A 23855-nucleotide genomic window follows, 5' to 3' on the forward strand; every position below is an offset into this window, starting at 1 on the left:
CATCAGGTATCAGCAATCTCTGGTGACTTGTTCCTATTTATTCATTATTTCTTTAAGCATGTTATACTGTGTCAGTTATAATCAGCTGTGGTTTTATTGCTATTATTATACGTGGGCTGTGTATCTTCTATAGGTCTATAATACTCCAATAATATTCCAACTGGAACATCATAGGGTTAACGTGGTGTGTTGTGTGTATATTTACCTACAGTGTCAATAGGCTTCTTAAAATGCTCTCTTGTGTTATTTGTAGCCTATAGTAAGGTATCATTAAACTTTTACTAGCAGTGTCCCAGTCAGGATATTCCTACATATTATGCAGCAGGATAAAGAGACACATTCTGAATTTTGTCAGTGAATAAAAGGTACTAGGAGATATTGGGATTGGGGGTCCTCCCCCAGGAAAATTTGAAGGATTTTGATTTAAAACTATGCAATTTTACATAATTTTGGACCTTTATTATTACCAGTTAAAAGATTCTTTAATTATTTACACATATCACAGCCTTCTGAACATCTTATTCTTCTGGAAATGGAAAGAGCAGATTCAGAAAACTTCTAAATAATGTTTCATTAATTATGTTTGTTCACAAATACAAAAAAAGTCATGACGAACAGCTCACTATTATTTTTTACAAAAAGTATGTTAACATTGCATTGATAAATTACAGCACCCTCGTTCTCACCCCCTCCCCTCCCCCGTGCCGTACGTCGGCTCGTCCAGATGCTCCTCACATAGTTTTTATGCTCATGCGGCTTGTGAGGCGCAGCACAAATATGCTGACGCTGCACCGTTATGAAACACCATTATGAATCTCCAAGAGAAACTGATATGGAGAAGGCAGAGAAGAGTACCAGAGCAACTTGTGAGAAGTGCTGGTGCTAAATAAAAAGTCACGGCACGCCAAGGAGTAAAATGAAGAAGTGCCGTTTGGTGAGTACCGGCCCATTTCAAGCACTGGCAAAAATCATCCAGTTTTTTGCATGCAGTACAAATATTTTCGCCTTTACTAAAATGGTGTATTTGAATATTTCTGCAATTACATAAATTGGGTGACTGGAAAACTGGGTCAGCTTTCGTGGATCCAATGAGTCCAACTGTATTCATGTGTGATGATGTTAGTCCCCATAGCAGCCATTTCATTGTAGTAAGACTATTTTTTGAAACGTGACCTCACTGCATAAAATGACCTGTGGTGACCTCTAGGATAATCACAGCCTTGTGAAACTTTACAACCACAAAACTAAAGACCTAGAGCATTCAGAGGATGGATGGTTCACCATCCAATCGCCGAAAAAAAATACAATTCTTGCAGAAATCTCCAAATGTCAAAAGATTTTCGATCCCAAATCACAGCATGGCTTTTTCTATGGTGTTCCTCAAGGTCTTGGTGTCTTAATGTGGTATTTTGGGGGGATTATTGATCATTTTGAAAAAAAAAGGGGTTAAATTTAGCACCAAATCTGTTTGACATAATAGAGCATGGGAATTGCCATCACAAATTTATATCATAATGTTCTAAGCCCTTATACATTCACAATTTATTAAAATGAATGAATGAATTGTTTTATTTCTTATTTATGACTAGAACAAATTGACACACAGTGCTGATCTGAGCTCAAATTAATCTTCAGGTTCCCCGTTTCAGATTGATGTACTCCGCTTCTATGTGACATACATTGTTGACTTTTTATCTACCCCTGAATATCCCGTCCCTCGTATATATACATTTCTTCACCAGTTAAAAAAAAAGTTATTTGACGACTTTCAAGTCAAGTTAAGTCAATTTTATTTGTATAGCCCCAAATCCCAAATTTGCCTGAGGGGGTTTTACAATATGTACAGGATACGACACCCTCTGTCCTTTACAGTGCAACCCTCTCATTGGATAATTGTCGAACTCTGGGATATCACGCAGTTATCTTAAAGGGACTATTTGTAACTTTCAGAAATGCTTCTTAACAGCAACACCCGTGGCCGTGAAATCAACGAAAGTCAGCGTCGGGCTCGCGCTTGCTCGCTCTCAATATACCTGAACGAGCATCACTCAAAACAGTGAGGCGACACAAGTCAGCTAAAACCACAATATCACTCTATATTTCAGCTGCTTGGCAGTAATGTTAGCTGACCAGACGAAGGTCTCTCCATTAACATGATTTAGATCTGATCCTAGTGTTGGCTTTTCCTGCCTAAGTGCAGGCTGAGGCAGCGGGGCTCTCCAGCGTGTCTCCCTGCTCTCTCCGCCCGCAGCCGGAGAGAGCAGAGGAGACACCGGCACCCGGTCGGTAACGAGAAGACAACGTAAATCTCTGTAGAGCCCCGTCACTTCACAAGACACGGGAAACCTCTGTTGGTCTGGAGGAGCTACAGCAGTTATTTCTGCACAAACGTCCCCTGTACATTCACTAGATATTCTCAGAGCTAAACTAACTCTTCTGCAGTGTGTAGTGAACGCGCGTTCACGTCTAGAGGTGGAGCGAGCTGAGCTGTCTGAGTGAAGGCGAGCAGGCAGAGGAGGAGGGTACAGCGGCTACATGCGAATGCGCATATGTGAGCGCGCATGTGTGACGACCCGCTACATTTATGCGCGTACAAAGTTACAAATAGTCCCTTTAAGACACAGTTACTTGCTGAAACTGATTTCTATGTCAAGCAGGGCCAATGACCAGCATCTCAGTTTTATCTGAATTTAGGAGCAAGAAATTACTTGACATCCAGTTTTTCACTGCAGACATGCATGGGATCGATCCTCCGCCTTTATAGGCATATACAGCTGTATGTCATCAGCGTAACAGTGGAAATGAATTCCATGACTACATTTAATTTGGACAAGAGGTGCGATGTATAGGGAAAAGAGCAGAGGGCCAAGAACAGAGCTCTGAGGTACGCCATATTTCACTTCAGAGAATATTCATGACTTTATTATATATATATTGTCTTTGATAAGATATTTGCACATCATTGTATATATATTGCTAATCATCTAACAATGTTGCCAATGGAGGGATAAATGTCCTGTTTTGAGGTCTAAAAATGAGCATAACTTTAAGCATGACTTTAAGCCCTTCATTGCTGATGCTGTCATGTCTCTGGTTGGCAGTGGGATGTGTGTGTCAATAAAGCTTTTGCGTGATACAGGTACTAAGCATTTGTTCATTGTTGAGTCAGTGTTGCCCTTTTCATCTGCTACAGAATCGGGGGATTTTGTCCTTGATGCAGGGGAAGGGGATGGAGCTGATACCTGCGCCGTGGCAATATTGTGCTTGACTATGCCCTAGTGCAGGGCGTTGTTGCTATCGGTGTACGGCCTGCGTTATCGATAGATGGTGTGTTCATGATCCTGGGAAACGATCTGGCTGGTGGTGCTGTGTGGGTTTATAGACCGTTTGAGAGGGAATACAGCAGTAATGTTGTCAAAGAATGATGGACACTACAGTGAATAGGCCAGTTTGAACAGGTGAGTTTTGAGGTTGGATTTAAATGTAGTAATAGTGTCAGACTGTCGGATGTATGGAGGTAGGGAGTTCCAGATCCTTGGAGCAGTGCAGCTGAAAGCCCTAGCACCCATGGTGCTGAGGTGTGAGGTGGGGGTGTTCAGTAGACCAGCTGAGGATGAGCGCAGGGAACGGGAGGGAGTATACTCCTGTAGGAGATCAGAGAGATAGGTGGGGACGATGTTGTGGAGGGCTTTGTAGGTGAACAGAAGGTTTTTATAGTCAATCTGGTATTGAACAGGGAGCCAGTGTAGTTGGATGAAAATAGGGGTGATGTGGTCGGAGGATTTGGTGCGGGTAATGATCCGGGCAGCAGAGTTCTGAATCATTTGAAGTCCGTTGAGCAGTTTAGTGGGAAGGCCAGAGAGAACACTTCAGAAACACTGTAATCCAGCAGTTTTATAATCCAGATGATGAGGAGGGGGCTACAAAACCAGCCAGGCAGAGATGGAGGGGTCGAGTGTCTTGGCTGTAGCCACAAAACTGCTGGCTACACCCGGGCGGGGAATCAAAACACACTCCGCCAGGTGGTGCAGCAGGTTAGCCGGTGGGCAGGGACCATGCACTGTGATGGAGCAACCGCAGTGTTCGCAATAAACCACAGGAATGACTTAGAACCCAGGAGCCGGTGTTTCAGATTGTGGTGCCTGGAAAGTTTCGTGACACAGTGCTGAAGAATGCATGATGAGTTGGGTCATTTGGGCAAAGCGCACGGTCTCAGACTATATTTAAACTTACCATACATGCCAACTCACCAGTAAGCCAAGTCAGTTTGTCAAATCAGCACCTCTTTGTCCTATTCCAGCTATCAGCAAACCCTTTAAGCATTTCATCATAGACTGTGTGGGGCCGTTAACCCCCTCGAAATCCGATTGCTCCTTCTTGCTGACTGTCCTGTGCCAGACTACCAGCTGCATATCCGCTGTGCTCAATCTCTGCCAGGTCAGTAGTTAAGGCTCTGACACAATTTATCTCCATTTTGGCATCCCTCGTGTGGTTCCGAGTGACCAAGGCTCTAACTTTAAGTCCATGTTTTCACAGGTTTTGAAGCAACTGAAGGTGAAACAGTTGGAGCGCTTTCATCGATCTCTAAAGTCATTGCTGCGCGGCTACTGCACGGAGATAGGGGGGATATTGGAAGGAAGGTCTTCCCTGGTTGATGTTGTCAGCTGTTGTGAAAGAGAGCACTGGGTTTAGGACAAACAACCTTGTTTTCAGCCACACGGTGCGCGGTCCCTTAGCAGCGCTTCGCGATGGTTGATCCGCCTAAAACTCGTATCGACTACGTAAATGGTTTTCGACATCACTTGTATACAGCTGTTGAAAGGGCACAAGAAAACTTGGAAGTTGCTTAGTCAAAAATGAGAAACCGGTACAACCATGGAGCACTGACAATTCAGACTGAGAGATCCGTTTTTGGCACTTACTCCCATTTCAAGCGCTTCAAGTGAAATTCACAGACCCGTACACAGTGGAGTGGCAGGTCTCGGAGTAAGATTACGGTATTGCCACTCAAGATTGGAGGAATCCTCCTGGCTTCATCATGTCAATTTGTTAAAACCTCACTATTCTGGTGCTCCTGTTACACTTGACTCCAATGCTGAAAGTGCAAATGTCAGTCCAGCACTCACTGTGAATTCTGTGTTTTCAGGTCCGGTCACTCCTGCTGTATGGTTAGATGAGGAGGTAGATGTCAGAGCGCCTGACAATCCTGTTGTGTGCGGTAGGCTAAAAAACTCGGAGAAATTGCGCAATTTGGAGAGCTTGTTTGTTCATTTACCTGAGTCCCAAGGTAGTGAACTTACTGCGTTATTTAAAGAGTATCCATCTCTGTTTGATGACACACCATCGCAGACACATTTAGTGGAGCATGATATTGATGTCAGGGATAGCATGCCAATTAAACAGCATTTCTATGGATATGCACCACATAAACGTAATGTAATGGAGTCCGGTCAAGTACATGCTGGCCCATAATATTGCGGTACCGTCATCTTCCAGTTGGGCATCAACCAAGTTTGCTGGTAGATAAATCTGATAAATCGCCTAGATTCTGTACAGATTACTACAAGGTCAATAAAGTCACTAAACCGGATTCATATCCTTTACTGCACATGGAGGACTGTATAAGTTGGTGTGTCAAAGTTTGTTATCAAATTTGACTCATTGAAAGGGTATATTGTTCCTCTGTTGGATCGTGCACAGGAAATTTCTGCACATATAACGCCTTCCGGATTGTATGAGTACACTGTAATGAGACTTTGTAATGCACCTGCAACATTTCAGCTTCTTAAAGGTTGTGCAGACAATCTGGACAACAGTCTTTTTGAGCAGCACTTGGGACGATCATGTCGAGTGCGTCCGTGCCCTGTTCGAACGCTTGGCTGTGGCGTGCCTTACTGTCAATCTGGCTAAGTGTGAGTTTGCCAGGACAACGGTGACGTACCTCGTTCGACAGGGGTAGGCCCGCCTGCTGGATGCTTAAGTCAGAGCTGTTGTACATTATCTTGCTCCAACAATCAAAAAGGAGCTGATGCGTTTTTTGGGCTTGGTAGGTTACTATCGTAGTCTCTGTAGAAACTTCTCAACCGTGTTCGCGCCCCTGAAAGACTTGTTAAAAAGGCAAGGCGAAATTTGTGTGGTCCCTTCATTGACAAAGTACATTTGAAAATGTCAAGTCGCTCCTGTGCTCTGCTCCTGTCCTGGCTCCGCTACGCCTGGGTGAGCCATTTAAGCTCCAGGCGGATGCCAGTCAGGTGCAGTGCTGTTACAGGAGGTAGATGGAATTGATAGACCGGTTTTCTACTTCTCATTGGACTCTGTTCCTGCAGGCCCTTAGTTTTGATATCAGGCATATTAAAGGGAAAGAGAACACCAAAGTAGATGTTCTTTCTCGTGCACCTGCGCCCGGTGTTCCCAGGCTATAAAACTGAGGCTTAATGACTTATTCTCTTTCCGCTCAGACACCATCGCCGGCCATGTGGCAGCCTTAGGTGGCAACACATTACGACACACACACACACACACACACACACACACACACACACACACCATACCTTTTTGTTCCTCTGTTCTGAATATTTCATTCTCTTTTGTTAAATAAATCAACGTTACCGCAGTGAGTCTCCATATTTGTCATGGCCCTGAGAGCCAGGCACCTCCTTCAGCCTCAAAGAGAGGCTGAAGGAGGTGCTGGAACGCTAAGTACAGGTGTGAACACACTCAAGACGCACTGAGGACGCATTGAGATTGGATCTTTCAGACCACAATCAGAGGTGATCTGGGCCACATATGACCACATTCTTTTAGCAGTGTGTACTCGAATGTGTCATTGGCCAGTGATGCAGGTAGACCATGGCCTGGTGGCCTGGATTATGGACTACCTCACCAGCAGACCACAGTATGTCAGACTGCAGGTCAGCCTGTCAGATGTGCTGGTGAGCAACACCGGTGCCCCCCAAGGAACTGTGCTGTCACCTTTCCTGTTCACCACCTACACCTCCAACTTCCGCTTCAACTCCGGTACGTGCCACCTACAGAAGTTCTCCGATGACTCCTCCATCGTCAGCTGCATCACGGAGACAATGAGGAGGAGTACAGAGCCCTGGTGGAGAACTTCGTAGGGTGGTGTGACAACAATCACCTCCAGCTCAACATCGGAAAGACCAAGGAGCTGGTGGTGGACTTCTGATGGAGCAAGAAGAGGCCCCCAACTTCCATCACCATCCGAAGGGAGGAGGTCGAGGTGGTGGACACCTACAAGTTCCTGGGAGTACACTAAACAACAATGAACAATAAACTGGACTGGACTGATAAAACCGAGGCCCTCTACAGGAAGGGACAGAGCAAACTGTTCTTCCTGATGAGGCTCAGGTCCTTCAACGTCTGCAACAGGCTGCTGCAGATGTTTTACCAGTCTGTAGTAGCCAGTGTACTCTTCTTTGCTGTGGCATGTTGGAGGGGTAACACCAACACCAGGGATGTCAACAAACTGAACAAGCTGGTTAGGAAGGCTAGCTCTGTAGTTGGATCTGAACTGGACAATCTGGAGGTGGTGGCAGAGGGGAGGATGAGGAGGAAGCTGGACGTTATCCTGGAGAACCCCTCCCACCCCCCCTCCATGATGAGCTTGTCAAGATGAGGGGCACCTTCAGCCACAGACTCATCGGCACAACACATAGCGCCTGGGTCAGTCCTTCATGCTGGTAGCAATCAGGCTCCACAACCAAGGCTGACACCCATATGAGAACCAGGAGGACTTTAAGAACTTTAAACATGCACTATCTGCAACCATCTTGGACTGTTAACCACTGGCGTACTTTCACATGGATATTCATCCACATTAAAGGGACTGTAAGAATCAGAAATCGGTTTTAACAGCAACACTGTTGGCCGTCAGTGTCCTGTTGCCAGTGTGCACGCGCTACGTGAATGTGAGCGAGCATCCGTCAAAACAGTGAGGCGACACACGTCAGCTAAAACCACAATATCACTCTATATTTCACCTGCTTGGCAGTAATGTTAGCTGACCAGACGAAGGTCTCTCCATGAATCACTGCTGATCCTAGTGTTGGCTTTTCCTGCTTCAGCCTTCCGACCGCGGTCGGTGTCTTCAGGGAAGTCTTCAGGGAAGACACCGACAGCCGGTCGGAGACGATAACATTTCTCGTTGCGGAGCCCCGTCACTTTACAAGACCTCCTACCGCGGCCAACACTGTTTTGCAAGAAGGTCTTCACTAGATATAACTTTGCGGTTTTGGTGCTTCCGTGTAGTTTGTGTTGGAGTCTGAGTCTGAACAACGTAACCACACGCGAGCGCGCATGGGACACCGACCCGGATTGATTTATACGTGTAAAAAGTTACAAACAGTCCCTTTAACCATGCAGGGTCCAACAATAACGTTTTTTGCCACTGAAAAAAGCAGCATTCAAATATTGATTTAGAATAAAAAAAAACAACATTATGAATGAAGCTTCGAAACAACTCAACGTGTTTTATACTTTCTGTGGATTTAATCCAATAATCTTATTTCCATACAAGTATTTTAAAGGTACAATATGCAACAATTTCCTAATAAACAATAGCCTCTCATACAAAAATAATCCCTCACAATCATCACTTATGACCCACTAGAAGTGTGCGACAGTGCCCTCTGCCTGTATTTTCTCTTTTCTTCTCATTTTGCTGTGCTCAAAACTCTTCTAGGTGTCAACAGACAGCCTTTTTGGCTCCACGTGGGGGTGTAAACCCCCAGCCAATAACAGTGCGCAGGATGTGCAGCCTGTTCAGGTTGTCAAATACTGCAGCTTTGTCATGCCCCTTGACGTCTGATACCGAGGCGCAAGTCTCCACATCCCACCTTTAGAGCTGTAAGATACAAAGCGGCCATATCTGACGGCCGTATTTGACGGTCGTATTTGATGAGAACGGGTTTGATACATGCTGTGAGTTCCCCTGCTCCTCTCTTTTTCTTCTGCTGTGTGCAGTGGCTGCGGTGCGCTGCTGACCGAGGCACACACACACACGAGCAGAGGACAGCGTGCCCTTCGGCTGCATGCATTCAAAATCCGACAACGCGGCACCTTCACCGCAGGGATGTGCGGAGGTGTGCGGAGTTAGTTGTGTGTTGTACTTTAGAATGTAACCAGCATGAAACAATCAGAATATAACGTTTAATTTGTATCCTTTGTTCTCAGTGCTCCCTCTCTTCATTCACTCTATAGCTCGCTCCACCACTGCTGCTCTCTCTCTCTACCTCTCGGCCAACATTACCCGACAATTGTTACACATTATACCTTTAAAGCGGACGCAAACAAATGTGTATCCTGAGCTGTTTAAGTGCATTTACCATAATGTTACCAATTTTAGCTGCAGCTGTTTTTCCGATTTTAATGTACGACCATGTCCTTCTTTGGAGATATTATCTAGCAGCCTCTGTTTGACCTTTTTCATAAACGCTTGATATTAAACACAGACGAAACTGAAGTTATTGTTCTTGGCCCCAAAAACCTCTGAAACATATTATCTAAAGATATAGTTACTCTAGATTGCATTGCCCCGACCTCTAGTAAGGAATCTCAGAGTTATCTTTAATCATGATATGTACTTTAACTCCCACATATAACAAACTTCAAGGACTTCCTTCTTTCACCTATGTAACACTGCAGTGGTTCTGTGAGCTGAAAAATGTTATGTTCTCGCTCCTGGAAAAAAAAGTGTGTTGTCAGATTATCAAGGCAGCAAGATGGGGATTTCAGATGTTGTATAATGTCCTCCATGTTTTTACGGGTTGATCGGACAAAATGGTGTCATGGTATTTGAATTGATTTTTAAGTGGACACCGGGACAGCAAGTCAAGTCAAGACATTTATTTTTTGGTTGATGGCGACATTCTTTCGGATGGATAAAAAAAATTGTGTCGCCAAACATACCGCAAGTAAAGTCTATGTGTGGGAAACACTGCTTATATTTCTAATCACTTTACATTAACATTTAATTTATGTTTTTTTGTGCTCATTCAAAGACAGTGTAATGAAACTGTGAATTACTTTAAAACAGCTCAGTTACTATTTTTATAATGAAGATGTCTTTGTTTCCCTGGCACATAAGGGGGTATCGGTATTGGCTATCGGCCAAATTGTTATTTTAAACGTTGGTATCGGCCCAGAATTTTACAATCGGCACATCTCTAGTTAACGCGTGATGGGTCTAGACCTCTAAAATTACAGAGACCAAACATTCCCCCATGAGCAAGCATTTGGGCGACAGCAGCAAGAAAAAAACTTCCCTTTAATGGTAAGAAACCTCAAACAGAACCAGTCTCTGCCTCAACAGGTTGGGTTGAGAGAGACAGAGACAGAGATACCATCCTAATGTGCTGTAATACAATGCATTCCAAGCACTGTACAGTGTTATTGTTGAAATGTAGTCCGAAAGCAAGGGACAGCGTCAGAAACACATGTTCCCAGAGGCTCAAATATCACACATCAGCAAAACAAAAACACAATTCAGCATGTTAAAGCTGCTGAAAATCCAGTTTTTACTTTTTTCTGTCTCCACGTTTGGAGCCAAGCACAGGAGGAGTTTTGTACTGCAGTACCCAACATCACCTGTCAGTCAAGCCCAGTACATACTGGGTTTGTACCATCAGCCCATTCTCATTCCTGTCAAATACCGAGGCTTTGTCACGGCAAACATACATAGGCCTACATACATTTTTTTCAACAGGGAATTATCTGTAACCAATCAGGTGCTGGTGGTCTCCTCTTCAACATGGTGGCTGTAACCTTCAATCCAGTTGCTTTATGTCTATGTTTGAATTCTTTTGGGGATCTTTACAGACGTATCTGTCCACGTTTCATTGTTTCAACACTTAGCTGGGTGTACAACTCAAATGTTTGGACGAAAGTTAGCTGTCCAGTCATGCATAATGTGATAGGCTGAAAAGGAGGGATACATCTGATTGGCTACAGGTAATTCCCTGTATTAATTAATTTGTGTGTAATTTGTGGATCGGGCGACGTCAGGGGAGTCTCATTAAACCCACACAAATCCAGTGAAGTTCACACATGACAAGCAGTTTGTAAATACATGTTCAACAGTGTGTATATAAATCAAACAACATACAAATATGTTTTTGATGAAAATTGCAAATACTTTTGAATACATATCTTTGAGAATTTCTATTACATTTATCAGAAATATATTTATGAACTTTATTTTTTATATGTGGATTTTTTTTACATTTCTATACAACAATCACTATTTTTGTGTGCATTGAAAAAGAGAGTGGAGAGAGTCATTTATATTCAAATCCAAAATACATTTGTGAAAACTACTGTGTGCATTCATTAATATCGAGACTAATCTGACTCCATACATCCGTTGCAACAGCAAACGCTCCGAGGAAGTGCACTGGGAGTGTGTTGACAAGTTTAAAGAGCGAAAAGATACACACCGGGTGGGCGGGAGGGGATGTGAATGGGTCCAACAAACACAAGGCTTCCAACCAGGAGACTGCTGTTCGTGCATCATGTTACAATCAGCTGTTCGTTCATGTCCCAGGTTCATAACTTTCAGTGTCATTTTCATTGTACAAGCGTAGTAGTTTTAAGCCCAACCATGTAGTTCGTTCCTAAACCTAACTGTAGTGGATTTGATGCCAAAAATAAAGGGAAGCCAAGGGGTGTGACAAAACGATGGTAAGTGACGAGTTGGGATGAGAACGTGTTGGTACCATACATTAGCCACAGCTGTGGCTTACTGGATAGATGGGTCCGTTAATCACAAGGTTGGCGGTTCAATCCCGAAAGAGTGTCCTTGATCGAAACACAGATCACCAAGTTCCTCCCCGGGTGCTTCACAGTAGCCCACTCCTCCTAAATGCTTTGGATGGTTATGTATGTACTGTATATGACTAATTCAATAAAGTAAAAAAAAAAGTTTTACAAATATACTAGAAGAAGTAAATGTGTAAAATGACTATGGTCATTGTGAATTGTCTCTTCTCTGTCAGGAGTCACAAAACCTTTCAAGGAAGAGGTTCGGGGTGGATGGATTGGTGAACAAAGCATCTGACTTGAATACGAGAAACCACTGGTGTCTTCTCGTCTTCTCGTCTCTTAGAGTCAACATCAGTTTTGTCAATAACCACCGTCTTTCTCTAGCCTTAACCAAGTAATTCTTCTTTTAACCATGGCAGTGAAGGTTCCCTAACCTTAGCAAAGTACTTATTTTAGCAGACACGATTTTTACTTCACCATGATCAATTAGTTTTTGTCCTCAATCCTATCCAAACCACAACCACCATTTTTGTAACAGTTATTCGTAACAATGTAAGTCAATAACAGTGTATTTAATTTGTTAAATATGCCGGACTTCAAGGATTAAAGGTGGATTTTTGAGGCTGATACAATGTTAAAATACAGTGTCGATCATGAACACAAAACATTAACAAACATTTGAATAAGGAAAACTACAGTTCATGGCTGCTAGGTCTATCAGTTATGATGAAATTGTACTTACCAAAGTAATTGTTGTTGAGTTCTGGGATCATGGTGACATGTCTACATTGTAGTCTAACAGGACAAGAAAGACGAGCAGTCAGACAATTGGAAACAAACCAACAGTTTATCCAGAGTATCAGACACACTTTATTTGGTTGATATTTTATATAGCCTAATATGTTAAATTGCATATTTTTTTACTTTGCCAGTTCATGAGAGACACCCCTCGGCATGTGATTTCAGACATCACGCTCTTGCATTTTAAGTTTTACGTCTCCTGGTCTGGACAGTCTGCTGCGGCTAGAATAATCGGCTTGTTTATAGCTTTTTAGCTTTGGGTGCTAACGCATTGGGGACCGCAGATACTGGGTCAAGATAAGCCACAATCTGCAAACTGACGCCTAATCTCCACGGCGGGTCCACTTGTCGTCAGTATTTTGGATGATTGATGTGCTATCTGTGGATCACTTCTGCTAAAACTATTTCAACGCTGTGGACTCTGGGTTAGAGCCCCTGCGTATGAGTGCTTGTGACCTCCTTGTCAGCGGCTGCCACCACCCACAACTGGTTGCTCAACTTTTAAGCTTTTATGCACTTTTTAGCCCTGTACTGGTCTCCTTGTTATCTCTGCTCATCAGCCACCATATCTACTATCCATGGCTCCACTAACCTCCATGTGTCAGCTGCGCCTGCCTGGCTGACAAGACCGCAGAGCTTGAAGGAAGAACCTCCACACTTTACCAGATTCAGAAAGCCAAGAAGTTCATGGACATTATCATCTTTGGTCCTGCACAAACCCGACACCAGTGGCCGAGTGCATGATGCCACTGCTCCCTGTACTGCTACTGTAGCTGCTGAAGCCGCCTCTCCTCCAGAGTCTGGTGTCACCGCTCACTGTTATGCTGCCGATGCTCCTCCTCTGACCACCATCCCTGAGGATTCCTGGATATGGCTTGGTGCTAAGCCTAAAGCCCCGGTCAGCTCCACTCCATCCCATCAGGAGACCGTGTTCCTGGTCGGTGCTGGCGGCAGGAGAGTGAGGCTCATGTGGAGAACAAATACGACATCCTCGACCTGCGTGACTTCCGTCCTCTGGCTGTTGATTTCCAGCGTCCTCCTCCTCCATCTCCCCGGTCATCCCACAGCTCATTGTCTCCTCCGATCCCCCCACCAGCCATTCCTCAGCACTCTGCTCGCATCAGGACTCGCCGGTCCATACCTCTAGCGCAGCGGCAAGCTCCTGCCCCCCCGCTCTGACCATCCTTCTCCACTCACTCCATCTCCATCGGTGAAGTCTCCTCCTCCGACCGCTCCCCCTCCAACCGCGCTCATCATCGGAGATCACTCGATCGTGAGGAGAATAATGGCAGCAACTTTTTGCTTTTCAGGCGCTAAGGTGACTGCCATCCTGGAAAAGATTCCCGAAATCCTGACTCACTTGTCAAGGATGTTGTTGTGCATGTTGGCTGCAATGACATTTCCAACAAGTCCTCTGAATTACTGAAACTGGATTTTAGCAAACTCATCGACTCCCTCTTAGTCCACGATAGACGGGTCTTCATCAGCGTACCCATCCCCACACACAAGTGTGCCGTGGGTTGCTTCAGCCGCACACTGAATTTCCAGGCTCGAATTAACCTGTGCAGCCTGAAACGTAGCTTTTATTGACAATTTTAATCCCTTCTGGAAATATCCAGCCCTTTTCTGCCCTGATCGCATCCATCCAAATGGCCTTGGTTCACGCACTCTGACTGACAATATTCTCTACTCCCTTTGGTCGTCTCCCTCACACTGACTATCGCACACACTCACACACCGATGGCACAGCCTTCGGGCTTACTTTAGGGTTCAGTATCCCAAGGATGCTGCCACTGCAGCATTCAAGATCATACATTGTAGACGGAATATTCTTAACACACCTACATCAAGTCAACACACCCAGCTCTTTGAACAGCCGATTTTGTAACTGCCATGGATTTATAGGCTGTTCCTGCCAGCCCGTGAGACCAATTTAAATGTACTAGTGCAGTGCCCGTTTGGAGTGCATGCCCATCTGGGACCAATTGTGAAATTCCTTTATAGTTAGATTATGCTGCTACAGCACCACCTATTGGCCAAATGGCACCAAATTTGCCATGGTCGCTCAGCAACATATCTACGCATGTCAACCAAATGTGGTCAAATAGGCATTAATAAATGTGTTTACAAATTTGAAAATGCAGTTTAAAAAGAGAAAATAAATAACTGGATTCACAAATTGAATTAAGAATACTGGTTTTAATCAGGCATTTAAAAGGGCAACTTCTACTCCCATTTGCATTATCTTTTCCTTGCTTCTTTTAATAAATGTATTAGCTATTGGATTTGCTGACTCATTTAGCTTCTCCATTTAGCTTCTGCATTTAGCTTTTCCACGACCCTCACGGTCCTCCACCAATTAAAACGAGGCAAATCAATGCAACTTAGCCACATGGGATGTAGCAGGATCTCTGATTGGCTGTCAGCTGGCGTCTCTTTCAATGGCGCTGCAGACTCACCATGAGACTCACACGGAAGTGGGAACGAGCGGGAAGGAGAGGAATGGATGCAGATCTCTCTCTTAATCCCGCAGAGAGATAACAAGACGTTTTGGTGTCTTTGAAAACTCTCCATCACAGTATCGTGGCTACGGCCATCCACAGTCGCACTGTCCTGTTATGACAAGAGTTTCATGATGATGTGCTAACCTCCCCCTCATTCTTTATCATTCCCGCAGGACTACACCATCACCATGTACTTCCAGCAGTCCTGGAGAGACAAGCGTCTCTCCTACACGGGCATTCCTCTCAATCTCACCCTGGACAACCGGGTGGCAGACCAGCTGTGGGTCCCCGACACCTACTTCATTAACGACAAAAAGTCCTTCGTCCACGGGGTGACGGTGAAGAACCGGATGATCAGACTGCACCCAGATGGAACTGTGCTCTACGGTCTCAGGTGAGAGCTGTTTCCACTCTTTACTTTGTAGTCCTTTTTAACTGCAGAGACTTATTAACCCGTTAACTCTGGGATTCCCAGATTGAGCTTCTTTCTTGTATTTCCACTGTATTTCCAAATTGGGACCTCTGGCTATTAAAAGGGCAGCTATGTCATTTTATGTGCTATTTGGTGGATGAGAGAAGTAAGCAGTTGTTTAACGGACAACAGTGGAAGTAGTGGCATTGATGCTATTGCTTTTCCAGGAGAATCCAGGTCCCTGTTGCTGGGGCCTGCACAAGGCAGTTGGTGGCCCTAAATGGTGTCAAGCACATCAAACTACTTGTTGCTTTGCTCCGCTGCTTGATTATTTTCCCATAATTTTGTTTCCTCTTTTCATTTTTTTCCCCCTGCACTGTTTAACTCGGGTCGTGTCTGTCCGCAACACGACAAGCAAACAACTTTTAAAATTTTTGTTTTCTGAACGGAGTTCGGATCGATCAGTGCCAGGCTATGCAGCTGCTCCATCAACACTCAACATAACGTCATCTAGGCATGAATACGGCAGCGACATTGTTGTAAATGGATCAAAAGTGTGCCGAAATAACTACATAATGATGCTGATTAGTAAAAACAAAATGGATTCATGCTTTGTCAGGTCTGTCCGCAAGACGACAAGCAAACAACTTTTAAAATGCTTGTTTTCTGAACTGAGTTCTGATCGATCAGTGCCAGGCTATGCTAACATCGCAGCTGCTCCTTTAAAACTCCATCTAGGAATAAATACGGCAGCAACAACGTCAGTGATGACAGCGGGAGAATCTCAATGCTGATAAACTTTCGCGAAGTATGTATATATTGTTACACTCCACTTATATGATGCTTTTGATACACATGCTTTAATAAAACACTGAAATACTTTTAACCTTGTATACTGTATGTCATGCTAATACCTTTTCACCTTGTATAAAATGTATAATATACTGACTAGTAAGTGTTACCATTTACTATTACTGAATGTCATTTGCCTCATAAGTTGTCTTTCAATCAAATATTAAGATATAAGTGGAAAAAACTGTTCACAAAACATTATAGACATGACCACTGACTATTTGTGTAACAATTTAGCCACAAATTCACGCACTGACCATATACGGTCCAGACATATACTCGGTTTTGACCGAGTCTTGTTTGAAGTCTAGCACCACTAACAAATCTCTACTAAAACTGTGAAACACATTGTATTTTCTATACCTGCTTCACAATAAAAGCCTCCAACTGGTTTTACCGATAGAAAACTTTTAATATAAAGCAACAGCAGCTGGAAATGTTTGATGTGCATTTGTCTCGAATAGCCAGACCTATCTCCACAGCGCTCTGTCAGTGCTAAAGAAAGATTGAGCTACACACATTATCATTCTGCTAATGGGGGGAAAACACTCTGGCTTGTTTGTATTTCTTTAAACCAATCACAATCGTCTTAGGTGGTGCTAAGTACAGGTTGTAGTTACAGTGCCGTGGCAAAAACGGTAACACGCAGATAGCGGAAGGGGAAATACGCGTCCAATGGCAGACTTGTACCCGCAGTCTACATCCGGTGAGACAGATGTGCATTAACCCACTTACCACTTGTTAGTTATTTTGGTTGTCTCAGGTTTGGTCACCTCAGACTGTTGAGAGCTTGAATGTAACAGCATTTTTATTTATATCTATTTACAGTGAGAAATTACTTTCAGACAGTTGCTATTTCTGACTGCTGTGCACCTGGGAAACATGTGCCTTGCTTCACTATCGCAGCAGGCAAATATGAGCTATCAGGTCTTTTTTGTGACATAACTGCATATTCAGAGTTTTTAGTAGTACTGTAGTTAAAGGTGGAGTCAGTGATTCTGGAGAAAGAATAAACAAATACCCCTCTCCAGATTTACCATCCCTCTTGCTCCCATTGCCTTTCTCTTTATACACCCATGGCCTTTCCCCTGTTCCCATGTGCACGAGCACAAACGCCCCCTGTTGCTGATTGGCTGGAACAGTGTTGTTTGGCTCGGCCCGAGAAACCTTGTTTGTTTCCCATTTACAGAGCCAGAGCCTGTAGAATGGACAACTAACGGACTGTGAGGAGATATGTGCTGAATGACAAAACTTTTATTGGATTAGAATCGCTGACTGCACCTTTTGTTGCCTATTTTATGCGGTGGAATGTACAACGAAAAAATGTCAATGAGCACATCTTGCAGGAACTTTGGCCTATCCTCAAGGCACCCCCGGGGTGCCCTCAGCACCCATTTGGTAGGGGGTGCTACAGAATATCATGATAAAGAGGCACTAATTGTAGTGCTTGTCAGCCAGTCACACTGCAAAATTGGAACTGTCTAACAACTCCGGATCATGATAAATGTTTACTTTACATTTTAAAGCTGATTGGCTTCTTCCAAAGTGTGGCACTAATAGAGCAACTCTTAATTAGAATAGGACTTTTGGCCATCTTTGCATACAAAAACACTACAGAGTTCATTTAGTAGCTGCTGATTAGCATGGAGAACATCAGGCTTCCATCAGAAGGGCAAGTGTTGCTCACATTAGCAAGGTAGTTCCGTACCCGAGTACACCTGCGTCATCATCCACGTGTATTTGTTTATGTTAAGATCAGCTGTACGTAGCGGAGCATCGTAAAACACTTTATTCAAACTTGACAGAAACAAAATAAAACTCAACAAAACCATCGTTGTTAGTCTTTCCAACAATCACCAACTCTGGTTTGGTTGAAATAAACTCTGATTTCACCGAGTTTGATCTGAAAATATGCCGCTCTACACTTTGTTTCCCCCCTGTCTCTCTCTCTCTGCCCGCCGAACAGCTGATTGGCTTTCGTTCTTCAGAGGCAGACTATTAAAGCCAAATAAAATAATATCACCCGACCCCATCGCCTACTATTGTTTATATTTTAAGGAACCTCTCGCCTGCCTCCCTGCTTTATCAGTCATGGCCGTGCAGTTCAGAGGATGAGATCCGCGCATGCTGCGTGCAGATACAGACATAGATATGAAACAGTTTTATATGTATACAGATGTCCTACAGATGACCTTTCACAACTACTGGCTGATTGCTAACGTCACTCGCGTTAAATAGTGGTCCACTTCCGTGTTTAGTACGGTACGGAGCGTTCACATTAATTAATCGAACTAGACTTTAGGGACAAGTGTACTCGGCTCCGCGGGCCCGGGTCCCTGATGTGAAAGCACTCTGTGTCTCCTCTGGAGCTTTGAGGGAGAAACCAGCTGGTAAATCATTTACGAAGCCTCTCCTGGTGCAGTGTACACACGGCCATGCCCTCTGCAGCAGAGCACAGCGATGATGAAGTGAGCTGTGCGGAGTTAACTGTGGAAAAAGTGGGCCGGTCACTGTCGATAGTTCAGTCGTCTGAGTTCAAAGGCATCCTTGTGTTGCAGAGGGAGAGGAATGATGACTTCACAGTTTTCAGCAGAGAGATTTTTTTTTTTTAGCTTTGAGGCAAAGCTGCACATTTTAATAAGGTGCTGCAGAAGGCCTGTCGTGAATCAGCATCTAATTCGGGCATTTCACATCGCTGTATACGATGGGTGTCACTGTGTGGCAGTGTTTATAGTGTCACTGACCATTTAAGTCGTGCATATTGCCACTGGCGTGTTATGTCATCTGATCATCCTTTACATTTCTGTGTAAGCTATTCATGTTTGGTTGACATCAACCGTGTGTATTGACGGTTTTGGCTTGCATTGGTCAGCACCATCATGATGCACAGGATTTGGTGATGGTGTGGCAGGTGGCTGAGCAGCAGGCCTCTTTTACAGTTGACAAGAACAGGAACAGAACCAACATGGTTATCATGGCAACACTTAATTTAGAGGAAGACACTGTGATGACTGTAAGGGCGTTTTCATAGTACGATTGATCCGTACCATGCCCGAGTAGGTCTCAATACTGTACCTAACACTGGCCTCAATACTGTTCCTCAAGCTGGCCTCAATACTGTTCCTCAAGCTGGCCTCAATGCAGCTCCACATGCAGATCCTGATACTGTCCCTCATGTTGGCCCTTATACAGACCCTAGTATCAATATTTCTCATGCTGACCTTGACACTCTCTCAGTTGCAAACCCTAACTTACCTCTAAATATACTGTCAACCATGATTGAGTTATGCCTGTCTGTTGACATGTCAATGCTTGGCACTTTCAATAGTTACTGTATTAGAGTTTCAAACTTGTTCAGAGAGCTTTTGTGCCATTTTTGCCACAAATATATTTTTGGATTTTTTAGCTGATAATTTGCAGCTTGAGAAAAACCATAACTGCTGCATCAGCATTATGAGGCTGTACAAAGTAGCTTGATGCACTAGTGGCCTTTCCTTGCACATCAAGCAGCTTTTGGGCCAAGATACCCGATGGTTGAGGGCATAGATTGTAGTTCGACACATGTCCTTTGGATGGTTCGAAATAAAAGACATATTTTGGGAAAAAATATTTTTTATTTCTTCCCCCCTTTAACACTCCATTGTTGCAGTTCTTGCTTCTCTATACTGTAAAGGTTTTGAAACAGAGATTTGAACCTAGAATTCCTGGTTGCAACATTTTACGTGTTGTTCTTGTATAGATTTAATGATATTTTTTCACTTTAAGGAACAGTGTGTAGCATTTAGGAGGTTCTATTGGAAGAAATGGAATTTCATATTAATAAGTACGTTTTGTTTAGTGTATAATCACCTGAAACTAAGAATCGCTGTGTTTTCATTACCTTACGATTAGCCTGGTTTATCTACATACGGAGAGGGTCCTCTTCACGGAGCCGGTCGCCATGTTTCTACAGTAGCCCAGAACTGACTCTTGTTGTGTTTCTAGTGGTAAAATGTTGTTGTACATGTTACAGAATAAACATTAAGTTAATAGTAAATCTGCCTCTTGCATCATGTATTTAATGTAATGTAAGAAGGGTTCCCATACTCCAAAAAAAGGTACTGAAGAACTGGAATAATTAGGTATTGAACATTAGGTTATTTCACATGCTAAGAGTCACCAGCATATCAAATTCAGCATCATCTCTGTAAAGGTTCTCATTTGTCCAGATCAGTGGATATCTTGTGGTCTCACATCCAAGAGGCTTCATCAATATGGAACTGATGGTGAAAATGTCCTCTTGACCAAACAGACAAAGTCCAGTTGCTTTAAATTATCTACGCCACGTGTGTCATGTAAAACTAGAGAGGGTTCCTCTGCTTTAAGAAGACAAGGAGAATAGTCATTTTTAAAATTATTACATTATGTGCTGAATTTATTACTTTATTAAACTTTTTGTTGCTTAGTTTATAATGTAATAATGTTCTCATAATGTAATAACTTATTACTTTATGAATAAAACTGTTATTATGTTATGCGCTCAAGGTTTTATTACATTATGTGCTGATTTTATTACAATTTAAATTATTACATTATGCATTATGCAGTTATGAGTTGCTACAACTCTAACTGATTTTAGAAGCCCCCCTGGTTGATTTACTCTAGATCTGGGCCTGGTTGACCTAGCCCTGCAGGATAAGCTGGTTTTCACCAGATGAACTCAGCCCAGTTGGCCCACACAAAGAGAGAGAGAGAGAGACAATGACAGAGAGATGTACAGAGAGCAGTATATCAGGACAGACCCAGAGTGCTTTCCATTTAGGGCCTAACAGGAACGAGCATGTTGAAAAGGACAGAGTGCAGTGGCTAGATTTGTCCAAAAACAACAGTGGCTGGCCCGGCCTTCATGGCTGAGTGAACACAGGCCTTGTGGGCTGTCCTCATCATTCCCTGTCTCCTCCAAGGTAAACACTTCTTTGTGTGTCCAGATAAGAGTACTTGATCCCCCCCTAAGTCAGTTCACACACAACGTATCCCTTCTGCCTCGCTCAAATCTCCTTACATTTTTTGATCGTTCTATCCTTTTTAATACTGCCCTTGAATTTTCATTCCACTGAGGAGGCTGTTTCCAGATTGAGAGAAAAACATTACAGTGATGAAAATGTCAATCCTTTCTATGGTGATATTGTCAAGCTTGATGGAACCGCATGCGTCTGCATCTCTGCCTGAGAACTCATGACAATTCATATTTTTCTCAGCAAGTCTTACAAAATTATTCCCAAAATGATCCTGTTACAAAAACGATTTCCTTTGAGCCACTATTGTGGTTAGCGAAAGATCGTGGAACAAATCCAACTGTTTGTTGACTGTTGGTAGGACATGGGATACAAACCCAAACCTCCTGGTTGGAACACACTGACCACTGAAGTTGCACATTTTCCTTATGACTTACAGGTTATGGATTCTGTCAATCTGATTACATTATCAAATATGTGTGATCTGCTCTCTACAGTCTGGCAGGTAATACAATAATATGCAGTAAAACACTATACAGGGCTGCACAGTGGTGCAGTGGTTAGTACCGTCGCCTCATAGCAATATGGTCGCAGGTTCTGTGTGGAGTCTGCATGTTCCCTGTGTTAGCGTGGGTTTTCTCCGGGTGCTCAGGTTTCCTCCCACAGTCCAAAGACATGCAGGTTTAGTTGACTCTAAATGTCCCGTAGGTGTGAATGTGAGTGGGAATGGTTGTCTGTCTCTATGTGTCAGTCCTGTGATAGTAATGTGACAGTCTGGCAACCTGTCCAGGGTGTACCCCGCCTTCACCCAATGTCAGCCCCCCCGCGACCCCAAATGACATATGCGGTTACAGATAATGGATGGATGGTTTATCACTATACAGTATGTGTCTTAGTAAATATTAATGATGTGTAATCAGCACAACTACTCTCTATCTCCTCTACCCTGAAATCATTTTTGAGGACATGTCTCTTTTTCTCCACCACTTTTGGGTGCAGCTTTTCACAGTTTCTGAAGGAGCTGGAAAGATTTATTTCACACTGACATGCTGCAGAATCATTATCCCCTGCAGGCTCCCACAATTATTCATCCAGTGTGCTCGCTGCCGACATAAGGGCTATATTTAGGTTTGCCAAAATGATCTCACCACTGACTGGCACATACACATTCTGATTGTTAGTAGCTCAACACCTTGGTTTGGCGAAGAAGACGTTGACACACATTTGGGCAATTTGGTTATAGTTAGTTTTACACACACCAGCGGTATAAGGCCTTTTTGGCTGTTACTGATGGAAGATGGCCGTTTTCAAGGCAAAAAGATAAAAGATGACTGAGCAGCCACGTTTAGTCTTTGCTGCTGGGCCTGTGCTGATGCACAGTTTAAAAAGGGTCGTAGCGGTCATATGGTCACACAATGTGATGTGGTGAAACAGTGTGAGTCTCTGGACCACTGGAAACCACGGGTAAGTAGACGGGAACACTCACACTGTAGCGTCATCGTCAGACGGAAACACTGAGCAGCCACAGGCAAACAGGAACCAAGAACAGAGAAGCAGATCTCAAGGTCGAGGGGACAGAAGGATGATGGGTTTACCGGGAATCAGACGAGACAGGTAGGTCAGAGGAAGGCAGGGTCGGCAACAGGAAATCAGTTCGGAAAAAAGTGCTGGAGAGTCTTGCATGGGTGGTGAAGAACAATCTGGCAAAGATCTGGAGTATATATACTGGCACTGAGCAATGAGGACCACAATCTGGCAAAGAGTGTCTGAGAGGTTGGGGCATACTGTATTTACTGGCTGTGAGCAATCAGGAACAGTTTAACAAAGTTGCCTTGATACGGTGAGAGTGACTGAAGCTGAGGACTGGGAAAACCAGGGTGAATGGAAAATGACTGAATGAGAGCTGGGTGACTGGTCATGCAGAAATGAGCAGGTGACCAGTAATGCAGAACTGTGACAGCGGGAAGTCCCACCAAAGAGATGTTGGTGGCGGGCCTCCACGTGCCGCTGATGTACCGCTCACCGATTAGATATTGTAGTCATCATCCTATGCAGACGATGCTGGTGCCTCAGCAGGGATGACCGGAGGCAGCGGCGAAACATAGGCGACTTCAACAGCATCAATCTCAAGCTCCGGCTCACTTTCATCGCAGCGAAGCATCGCAGCGAAGCATCGCAGCGAAGCATCGCAGCGAAGCATCGCAGCGAAGCATCGCAGCGAAGCATCGCAGGGAAGCATCGCAGGGAAGCATCGCAGGGAAGCATCGCAGTGAAGCATTGGATGTGATCCCACCGCTGCTGGCATCGAATCTGGGCAACGCTCGGCAGGCAGGGCAGGCTGGTGGCTGCTGAATACCGCTCTCTGTGTGGTCTGCGCCGAGGCACTTGAAGCAGGCGTCGTGAAGATCCGTCCCGGCGATGAGGCTGGGACATAACAGGCACTGACGAGGTTCTTGAAGGGGCGACTCCATCCATGGAGATGAGCAGTCATTGGGCAAATTGCCTTTCGCTGAA

At 44.1% G+C, this 23855-nt stretch overlaps 2 protein-coding genes across 2 annotated transcripts in view; one reads left to right on the forward strand and one right to left on the reverse strand.

Annotated features, from left to right (window-relative positions):
• The window catches only part of LOC119474418, an 813351-nt gene that overhangs the window by 576167 nt on the left and 213329 nt on the right, over positions 1 to 23855 (reverse strand). The window lies entirely within an intron of this gene.
• Positions 1 to 23855, forward strand: part of gabrb1 (gamma-aminobutyric acid type A receptor subunit beta1) — a 55065-nt gene that overhangs the window by 8296 nt on the left and 22914 nt on the right. Inside the window, exon 4 of the mRNA XM_037796464.1 lies at positions 15257 to 15477. Within this exon, the coding sequence (XP_037652392.1) occupies positions 15257 to 15477 (221 nt within the window). The remainder of the gene's footprint in view (positions 1 to 15256; positions 15478 to 23855) is intronic.

Source organism: Sebastes umbrosus, chromosome 16, assembly GCF_015220745.1.
Source record: "Sebastes umbrosus isolate fSebUmb1 chromosome 16, fSebUmb1.pri, whole genome shotgun sequence".
Classification (NCBI taxonomy): Eukaryota; Metazoa; Chordata; class Actinopteri; order Perciformes; family Sebastidae; genus Sebastes; species Sebastes umbrosus.